The sequence below is a fragment of the Ipomoea triloba genome, chromosome 15 (genome assembly GCF_003576645.1).
Source record: "Ipomoea triloba cultivar NCNSP0323 chromosome 15, ASM357664v1".
In the NCBI taxonomy this organism is placed as follows: Eukaryota; Viridiplantae; Streptophyta; class Magnoliopsida; order Solanales; family Convolvulaceae; genus Ipomoea; species Ipomoea triloba.
Genome location: NC_044930.1, coordinates 10,392,183 through 10,402,102, shown reverse-complemented (window position 1 = coordinate 10,402,102; position 9,920 = coordinate 10,392,183). Strand labels below are relative to the sequence as shown.

At 34.3% G+C, this 9,920-nt stretch overlaps 1 protein-coding gene across 1 annotated transcript in view; it reads right to left on the bottom strand.

Moving 5' to 3' along the window:
* Positions 1-881: 881 nt before the first annotated feature.
* The window catches only part of LOC116007172 (long chain acyl-CoA synthetase 6, peroxisomal-like), a 10,465-nt gene continuing 1,426 nt past the window's right edge, over positions 882-9,920 (bottom strand). The window contains exons 3-24 of the mRNA XM_031247778.1: positions 8,502-8,562; positions 8,322-8,399; positions 8,027-8,098; positions 7,848-7,929; positions 7,488-7,593; positions 7,335-7,411; positions 6,634-6,678; positions 6,444-6,530; positions 5,840-5,929; positions 5,653-5,732; positions 5,353-5,446; positions 4,758-4,846; positions 4,584-4,672; positions 3,634-3,763; positions 3,415-3,533; positions 3,027-3,150; positions 2,855-2,941; positions 2,565-2,668; positions 2,405-2,490; positions 2,231-2,317; positions 2,052-2,138; positions 882-1,217 (exon numbers count right to left, since the gene is read on the bottom strand). Coding sequence (XP_031103638.1) covers positions 1,122-1,217; positions 2,052-2,138; positions 2,231-2,317; positions 2,405-2,490; positions 2,565-2,668; positions 2,855-2,941; positions 3,027-3,150; positions 3,415-3,533; positions 3,634-3,763; positions 4,584-4,672; positions 4,758-4,846; positions 5,353-5,446; positions 5,653-5,732; positions 5,840-5,929; positions 6,444-6,530; positions 6,634-6,678; positions 7,335-7,411; positions 7,488-7,593; positions 7,848-7,929; positions 8,027-8,098; positions 8,322-8,399; positions 8,502-8,562 — 1,970 coding nt within the window. The 3' untranslated portion in view covers positions 882-1,121. The remainder of the gene's footprint in view (positions 1,218-2,051; positions 2,139-2,230; positions 2,318-2,404; positions 2,491-2,564; positions 2,669-2,854; positions 2,942-3,026; positions 3,151-3,414; positions 3,534-3,633; positions 3,764-4,583; positions 4,673-4,757; positions 4,847-5,352; positions 5,447-5,652; positions 5,733-5,839; positions 5,930-6,443; positions 6,531-6,633; positions 6,679-7,334; positions 7,412-7,487; positions 7,594-7,847; positions 7,930-8,026; positions 8,099-8,321; positions 8,400-8,501; positions 8,563-9,920) is intronic.

Genomic DNA, 9,920 nt, shown 5'->3' with positions numbered 1-9,920 from the left:
AAGATGAAACGTGGACTCAATCTTACGCTATTAAGCAATTGCCAACCACAATTAATAATAGGAATAAGGTTCAAATTGGCCACTAAACGTAGCCTGAAAGTGCAATTAAGCCACTGAATGAAAAAAATGTGCAATTAGGCCATTGAATACTCCAAATGCACGCAATTTCACTTGATAGCAGGTTCCCTTCCATTTCATCAGGTTGCCTGCTTACATGGATAATGAGTTGACATTTTAAAATATTTTTTTAATAATAAACTTTAAAATTAAAAATATTTAAAAAATTAAGTAAAATATTGAAAAATATTAATATTAACAAATATTAAAAAATTAATAATTTTTAATTTTTAATTTTTATATTTATTAAGTAATAAACTTTAAAAACAAAAATTAATTAAAAATATTTTTTGAAAGAAAATATTAAAATATTAAAAATATTAATATTAAAAATATTAATATTAAAAAACATTTTTTTTTAATTTTAAATTTTTCATATTTCTTATTAAAAATTTATTTTAAAATGTTACATAACCATCCATGTAAGCAAACAACCTGATGAAATAGAAGGTAACCCGCTATCAGATGAAATTGCATGCATTTGAATTGTTCAGTGACTTAATTACACTTTTTTTTCGTTCAATGGCCTAATTGCACTTTCAAATTACGTTCAGTGGCCAATTTGAACATTATTCCTTAATAATATTAACAGAATATGCTTGGGCATTTAACATAAACAGAATATGCTGGGACAATTTTGTCATAAAAACAAAGATGTACAATACTGAGAACATAAGGTACAAACAACTCAGCAATAACAATACGGACATAAATAATACTAAACATTGAGCCCAAAAAATAAAAATAAAAATAAAATTTCTATATTCAGGGAGGGAAATTACTGATTGGAGGCTAGAATTATTAAAACCATCACCTTGACTATAACACTATTTTTCTTCTTCGAAAATGGTACAGCCATACACATGGCTATAGAAATAGAAATAAAAATAAAAATAAAAATAAAATGCTGTTTGGTTGCAAGTTGCAAATACAACAATTAGGTTGGAGTAACTAGTTTATATATATTAAAATATAAGAGGTAAACCTGAAGCACTGTTTGGTGATTATAGAACTTTCTGCTCAGGATCGGATCTTGACAGCTCATTGTACATTTCAGATATTGCTCGAGCAAAGTATGCTTTTGCCTGTGGCCTCTTCACCTACAATATACAAAAACAATAACAGAATTGGTTATGAATTATGATCTACTCATCTGCCTTGTTTGAGAATCAGTAATTAGTGATTAACAGATTAGTTAGTGGGTAGCAGATATCGGATTTATGCTTCTCAGAATTCATTTAAATTAACCCAATATTTTAAAGTAAGGTTTGGTTGGCACTTTTCTACCGTACTATCAAATTCACATGTTGGTGTAGAGAAGGATGGCCAAGACCAACCAATGTAGGTTATGACTTTTATTTATGTTCTTTTACAAGTTGTTTAATTACAAGGAGGGAATTAGGAAAGAAATAAATTGTAATTCGGGAAAGGCATAAGGTGAGAATAACGTAGGAATTCAAGTTCTATTGTTTGGTGGGCAGGAATAGAATTACTGAGAATTTAAATTATAGTGCTTGGTATATATGAGAATTGAAAAGAAATAATTAGTATAAAGACCAAAGTACACGTGTAATTGCAATTCCCATGTATTATGGAATTGCAATCCTCAAATTCGAGGAATGTAATTCCATAGAATTTCAATTTCTCCCAACCAAACTTAGAAAATTTTCACATTTTAAAATTAAGTAGGAAAAGAATTGCAATTCCTCTAATCCTCTCTACCAAACACCCATTAATGTTTAAGTTTATTTAAATTTTAAGATGCCATGACATGACAGTATAGTAAATTGTTTGGTCTAATGGTGTTAAGCTCTTATCCTTAACTATACCAATTTTTAAAATAGAGAAACTAAACTGAACAAAGATGGGAAAGGATTAACAATTGCTCAAATTTATCTGCAATGAGTTGTTAGGGCATAGGAGAAGAAACTCACCTTGAATGTGGGTGTAAGAAGACCGTTCTCGACTGTGAAAGGCTCGACCACTAAGGTGACAGCTTTTGCGAATTCAAAGCCTCTCAACTGTATCGAAATAAGAAGAGGCCGGGCATGAAGGAAATTGAGAATCAGATTTAAACATAAGGCTTAGAGGTAGGTTACAAGCAATAGTGTACCTGAGCTTCCCTTCCTATGGCATCCATGTCTGCTAGAACCGCAGCTCTGGTTCTTGGATCATTGCATAATTGTTGCAAACTTTCATACTGTTATCCAAACATCATCTCAATTCAAACATAGACCAAAGGGTTGCCTTTCAAGTTTCAATACTAGGAGGGATATAAATAGGCTACCTTAATACCCTCAGATGAAGCCCAGTCCTTCAACACATCTGGATCTATACAAACTATAGATACTAGAGACGAATTCAAGCTATCACCTGAACACATTAAACAAGTGAGTAGACGCCACTGTACAAATACTCCAATGCACAAAATCCAGTTTTATTTTTACCGTATACAAAGCATTGTGCAACAAATTTGCACTTGGCATAAACATTCTCAATTTTCTCCGGAGCTATGTATTCACCCTGAGCCAACTTAAATATGTTCTTTTTCCTGTAAACCACAAGAACCGAGCATTCACATCACCAAACTAAAATGGTATTTTATGAATTCCTAAATCCATAATTTTTCAACAATTCAACCATTATCCGTTTTGATCAGTATATATATCTCATGTGCCACATAGTAAACAGATGCATACAAGCCATCAAACTCATTATGATGGAAGATGATTTCTACCTGTCGATAATCTTCAAGCGACCTCCAGGTAACCACAATCCAATATCTCCAGTATATAGCCAACCGTCTTCGTCAACTACCTCTCTCCTGTCAATTAAGAATGTTAGACAAGGCCTCCCTCAACAAATTCGTCCAAAACATTCTAAACATATAGCAATGAAAAGGTGTATACGTTTGCACTTCATCTTTGTAATAGCCTTTGAAAACAATGGGGCCCCTGACACAAATCTCTCCACGAGGATGAGGTTGATCCATAGATGTGTAATTCATCTCCGGAACATCAACAAGCTTGATTTCTGAAAGTGCATTAAAGTGTCAACTCAGGTAACATAAATCAAAGAGTTTACTAGCTCACATAGTTATTTCTATATTCTACATCTTCCTTATGGGCAAGTTGTAGACAATTGATGAATCTGTAGAGTTTAAGGTCTACATGTATTTGTGTCAGTTAAATTAACTGTTGAGCATTAAAGCTTATAATTCAAATGGAAAAGAACAAAGTTATTAAAAAAAATGTGACCATATTACTCTTTCCTAGTCATAAAAAGCCAGCAACTTACCACATGCTGGATTTGGAGAACCAACGTGGCCAGTTAAGGTGTCACCTTCATCCATAGTGCTAATAACACACGAAGTCTCAGTCATGCCATACCCTTCAGTAACTTGACAGCCAAAACATCTGCAAGTTGGAAGCACTTATTACAGAACTACTCCTCAATGTTATAAATTCACTTTATACTAAAATCAAATTTATAGTGACAGAAGCACAATGAACTTACACCCTCAAGAACTCCATGACATCAGGAGATAATGGTGAGGCACCTGAAGTCATAAGACGAACCCGACCTCCAAGTTTGTCCTTTATCTTATTGAACACTAATCTATCCCACATGGGTGATGGCTTTCTACCTGAATAGAGCAAATGAATAAGCATAAATTTAGGCCACAGCATATGTTTACTTTACAGGATCTACTACTATGAAAGCTACCAACGCTTTGTTCACTTTTCTTGCCCAAACAAGCCTGAGCGCTATTATGGGGACTTTGAAGCAGAAGAGCAGTAAAAATAGGCTAAAAAGTACTCATTATTCCTGAACTTTTAAAAAATAAAATCATAAACATTTGATTTTAAAAATTTGATCAAAAACAATTGATTATTGTAAAAACAAAAACAATTCTGCTGATCATGTTGTTAAAAGGAATGTTAATAATTGTATCTAATTGTCCTCTGGTTGCGCACAAAAAGGAAAGTAGAATTCAATAAAATTTGTATATACTCCAAGTTTGACCTTTAGGTGAGTCCAACAAGTTTCCAGCAGTGGCGATTGGAATTTTAGATCTACATACAGATTTTGGTACATCCCTACTCTTTTCTTTTTGGCCAAGTGAATTTTATTAAACTATAGCCAGGCCTAAAGCCTCACAAACGAAACAAAACAATGACCCATTTTCACTCTGTTCCAACTGGCCTCAAATGTGGAGGGAAATTTTTGCAGTATCTCAAACTCAGTACCGGAAAGTACTTCAGGAATAATAAACTCACAAAAGTTGGGATGTAAACGCTATACTGTCAGCATAGCCTATTTGTGAAAGGGCCAAAGGGGGTGACAACCAATTGGAATTTAGGAACTATAACCCTACAGTCAGCATAGCAACTACATTGGGATCATACTGACAAAGGGAAAGTCAATGGAATAAGATTTATTGCTAAGTGCAATATAATACTCACCATTCATGATAGCTTGCTTTTTGGAGTTGTAAGCAGCATTAAACAGTCTTTCCCTTAGTGCTCCAGAAGTTTTCACAGCATTTATGATCCTATGGCCAGCAAATCAAATAGATATCAGAGGGCATTTCAGAAAGATGCATACAAAGTTACTAATAATCATTTCACCATCATTACCCAGCATATATTCTGTTGTAAAGGCGAGGGACACTGCAAAAAATTGTAGGTCTAAGAGCTGCCAAATCGTCCATCAATTTCAGATTGTCCTGCAAACCAAGGGATTTCAGTGTGAAAAGTTTGGTTCAGAGAACTATGCAAAGCACAAAATGATCTTTAGGTGTCACTGGTTGAAAATATGCCAGTATAACTCATTTATGTTGCTGGCAGCCTGGTTTAGATTTCCTGCAAGGGTAAGACCAAATATCTCCAGAGACCAGAATGATCACAACAGTGTACATGAGACTATGGGAGAACTATATGAGGCCAAGAAAGAAATGCACATGCTATCAAAGTATAGACAACTAACCATGCCTTCAATATGAAAGAAGTGACAAACAAATTCAGGCAACCTCCAGTGCATAACTGCCTATGTTACCTTTCCATAGAAAGTGATATTCTTAATAAATGTAAATACTTTCTGAAAGAAAGTAAATCCTTTATTTCTATTTTTGAAGAATGTACTTGTCCGAAACAACAGATAGAACAGTAAAATAAAAAATGCAACACCAAAAAAGCAAGGGTGAGCAAAATTATGTCAAGTTAATTGACCTACCCCCTGATAGAACCCAACAGCAACTCCATAATATGCTGACGTAATTTGATTAGCTCGTTCATAGATATGTGCCAGAGGTAGATAGGATATGTATCTGTTAAGAGGGGAAAAGTCAGTAGATAGGCAAGCCAAAAATGTAAACATGAACATACAGCAAAGGAAGTCATTAGTTTTTTCTTTCCCCCAAATGGTTCGCACCTCCATGGAGCGTTAATAATTTAATATACTTCTGTTAATATCAGTATAATCCTTAAAAAAAAATTAAACATGAAAAATTGATAATTTTAACCATAAACTCACATGTCCGAGGGATAGAACTTGATTGAAAGGGTCATCCCTGCCACACTTGCAATCAAGTTTGCGTGTGATAATACAACACCCTGTATTATTAGATTTATACAATTCATTAGATTTATAAAATAGAGTTACCAAGGCAGTTGGAAAGAGAGCCTGATAGAGGACATGAAACTTAATTCATAAGTTCAACCTTCGGTGTCCCTGTTGTACCACTTGTATAGCATATGGTAGCAATATCTTCGGGCTTGGGAGGGTGAAACGGCTGAATATTGGCCCGACCCTAGAAAAAAAGTGCAACATAACATGACTAGAATTTCTAACATAATATTCCTAACCAAACGCAAATATTCTGAAGTTCACAAACCAAAGACAAGCAGGCAGTCTTGTGAAGTTATTAGTCCATAACAAACAAACTAAAAAAAGCCTGGTTGCTACTGCCTACTGCAAAAGGCAAGGAGATCAGATTCATGAGATCATGGATCTGAATGAATCCTCACATATGACTATGATCTCTAGTCCTTGACGGAAAGCTAAGATCCGTTATACAAAGTTGCTCATGTTAAAAAGGATGTTGTGTGTCATTAGTTTGTTGAACTTTTTATTCTCTCTTTTTGTTGTCAAATAGTAATTCAGCAGCATGTTTTAAAATCTACTAACTAATTTCAGTAAAAGACTTGCATATGCTGGCATGCTGCAAATGACCTAAGAGCAACAACAGTCAATGGTAGACAGTTTTTATTGTCCAATGCTGAACCACTATCCATAGTATATTGAGAAAGTTTAATTCAATATACCTGAGTAAGTAGCTTTGAATATGATAATAGCTTAATTCCAGTTCCCGATGGAAGAGAAGGGAGATGTTCATCTATCCCTCCCACTACCTATGATAATGAGGACAGCAAAATGAATAACTCGTGAAAAAATTGATCAAGCATCTTTAATAATATGGCAGAACAGAGTTCAAAAAGTATGAGAACCACATACCACTATGACACGCACACAAGGAATCTCCGACAAGAAGCTCAACAACTGAAATTTGAGGAAACGAGTATTATACAATATACATATATATATAAGTATCACAAAACCATATTTCAATGTGAAGATTTTCAGCAAATCAAAGTCGGTGGTTTTTTCAGGATACTGAAGCCCATGGTTTCAAATAACACAATTATGTTTCCTATGAGAGTCATCCGTATTCCTTATACTTAAGAGGGACAGTTATGTTTCCTATGAGTCATCCTTATTCCTTATACTTATAGGGACAATGCTTCCCTGGTACCCCATATGAAATAGATGATTCTTTTCACAGAACATGTTTAGATATGCAGCTAAACTTGAGAGCTATGTGTGTTAGTCTTTTTTATCCAGTATCATGCTTCATCTTAATGCAGAGTCTCTTGAGAGGCTATAAACTCTGATTCTCTTCCCAAGCATAAGTTTATTTTTCCACCAAAATTTTGTTAAGTATAAATGAAAGAACTTCTGATATGAACTGTACAGACCTTTGCATGCAACATTTATTTTATTGATTGATTGATAACTACAGGAAATTCTATATCATTGTAGCAGAGTATCTAATTACTGAACATGGCTTATTTATCATAATGGGGTGTACCTAACACCGCATGAGAAATTAAGGACCTACATAAAAAATAAATAAAATAAATAAATAACAAACTCACAGTATTCAGGGTATTTGGCACACAGAAGATGGCCTCTATATTGGCATGGTTGGCAATATACTTAACAGCATCAGGACCTACATATACAAAATTCACAACTTTAAGAACCTTTACAAGACAAGGAAAGATTTATGTAAATGCGCACCTACACACCAAGAGTGTCATATAAAGGGACAGAGATAAATGAATATGCTGAGCAGGCATGGTCCACAATGAGCCATTCAGGCATATTTATGAAATAAATTCCCACACGAGCTCCCTGGTCCATTAGAAATCCAAAGTTCAAAGTCAATATATCTATATAAAATTTGTTGAAAAGAATGACTAAAAGCAGAATCACCTTTCAAATCAATGAACGACTACATCAAGAAACATAGAATATATACTAAGAAACATGCTAGTATATTAGAAATACATAAAACCAGTATCTCTGATAATGATGTGTAGTAATGAGAAAATTAAACCAACTCCCCACCCAAAAACATTAAGATGCTAAACAATAGGATGACTTACTGGTTCTAGTCCACAAAAACGAAGCCCAGAACCTATTGCTGACCTAGCTGTTCCAGCCTCTCCATATGTCATCCATTTGTATCTTTAAAAAACAAGATAAGCACAATCAAGTACTGCCTATTGGTATCTTCATAAAATTCATCCACATTCATAGAAATGTTCAAGCAATGGAAACTCACTCTCCAATGGTTCCATCTACTCGTATACGTGTGCCCAAATATTTGTAATCTTGAAAGGTTTCAACTGCATGCCTGCATGAAATTATTATAAGGGAAATTATCATAAGGAGAGTACATACCAATGAAAGATAACCAAGGCAGGTCCCTAATAAGAGAAACTGAATTTTTGCTTCAGAAGGATTAGGAAAGTAGATATTAAGAGAATGTGCCGACCCCCAACCAATAAAAGAGAGAATTCTCATACGAAAAAAGATTAAGAGAAAATTTATTACAAAGTATATAAGGAAATTCTTACACAAAGTTGTCATGCAGAGTACCAATATCAGGGTGATCAGGGAATCTAGTTACAAGCTTCAACGGAGAGAGCACAGATCTGCAGCCATGACTCAGTTCCATCAAACCCATAAATATACAGAAAACAGGGAATAAGATGATATGTATATTATAATTTCTGTAGGAAAAAAAAACACTCGACCTGTATACATCCCACTTTCCAGTGTGCAATTTTTCAGGAAGAACTACGCTGTACCTTTGACCTGACAACCATTTAAATGCAAATAATGTAAAAGGAGCAGTGAAAATAGTCAAAACAATGAATAAAATATAAAAACATTTAAATAAAAAAAAAGATCAAGAATACTCGACCATTGAGTGTGGCTGTCATTTTGCCACAACAAAAGGTTCAAAATTATTCAGCTGAACATCAAGAACAAGTACTTTTTGAGTAAATTCTAGAAGGAAACAGAGGGGAGAATATAAGTATGTTCAAATAAGCTCTTGCAATCAGCAAACTCTGCCATAGTTGATAATGTTTCTTAAAAGATAGTACTAATGTCCCTTTGGATATTATTACGATACTTGCTGTGAAAGATGTAACTGTCAAACCACTAGAAGCCATAATCATATGCCCATAGGATTTCCTCTTAACTATTCCAAGTGTACTTAAAAAGTGGCATAACCTTAAATGCATATAGAAGATGGAAGTCCCCAGATTTGTCAGTCAAATTTCAATATGAACAATGATTATCGCAGACCATATTCTAGACGTATCTGCAAAATTGGAACAACCTAGATGAAAATTTCACTAGTCTATTGAACGCCATTCTGGCTGAATGCTACTTGCCTCCAATTTCAATGTCTGCTAAATTTTATAACTATTGGGATTAATGATTTCTGAAGTTTCTCCAATTACTAGGAACCTCTGTATGTCAATTACATTGTTAAACCATAGCTGACAGTCAAGTTATCACTAGTGGTACATAAACAATGTGTATTTGCCAGGCATCATTTAAGTCAACCAACCACAATCATCTGATCAATGAATGAGGTAAACTTAATGCTCAATTGTTATACCATGAACTAGTGTCCGCCTTGCATTGTGGACCATCGTCCAAAAATCATGTTTTTGCAATTAACATATTAGGTGTATTAAAGACACAACATAATCTGAATGTCATTTTAAACCAGGTCCACATCGCAAAGTGGACCGTGGACCCTAACCCTGGTCCATGGTATAATTTGCCCTTAATGCTGTGACCCCAACAAAGTATTTAGAATGTGTGGTAGGGCCAATACACTTCTCTCAACAGAGGAACGAAACCCAGTATGATTTGCTCACCCAGGAAAGACAATCCCACAGTACTCCAAAACTGAAACCTTTTTGTACTAATAAATGAGACAAAAGATTTTGGCACAGAACTGTAGAGCTAATAAAGTTGATTAATAGCCACGGATATTATGATATGTAGTTAGATACCTCCTGATCAGAACAGGATTCTACCCTACCATTAATCAATTTAGATGCACTACCCGCCGAAACGAACTTCTCAAACCCAAAAAAAAAAAAAAAAAAAAAAAAAAAAAAAAAAAAAAAAAAAAAAAAAAAAATTAAAAA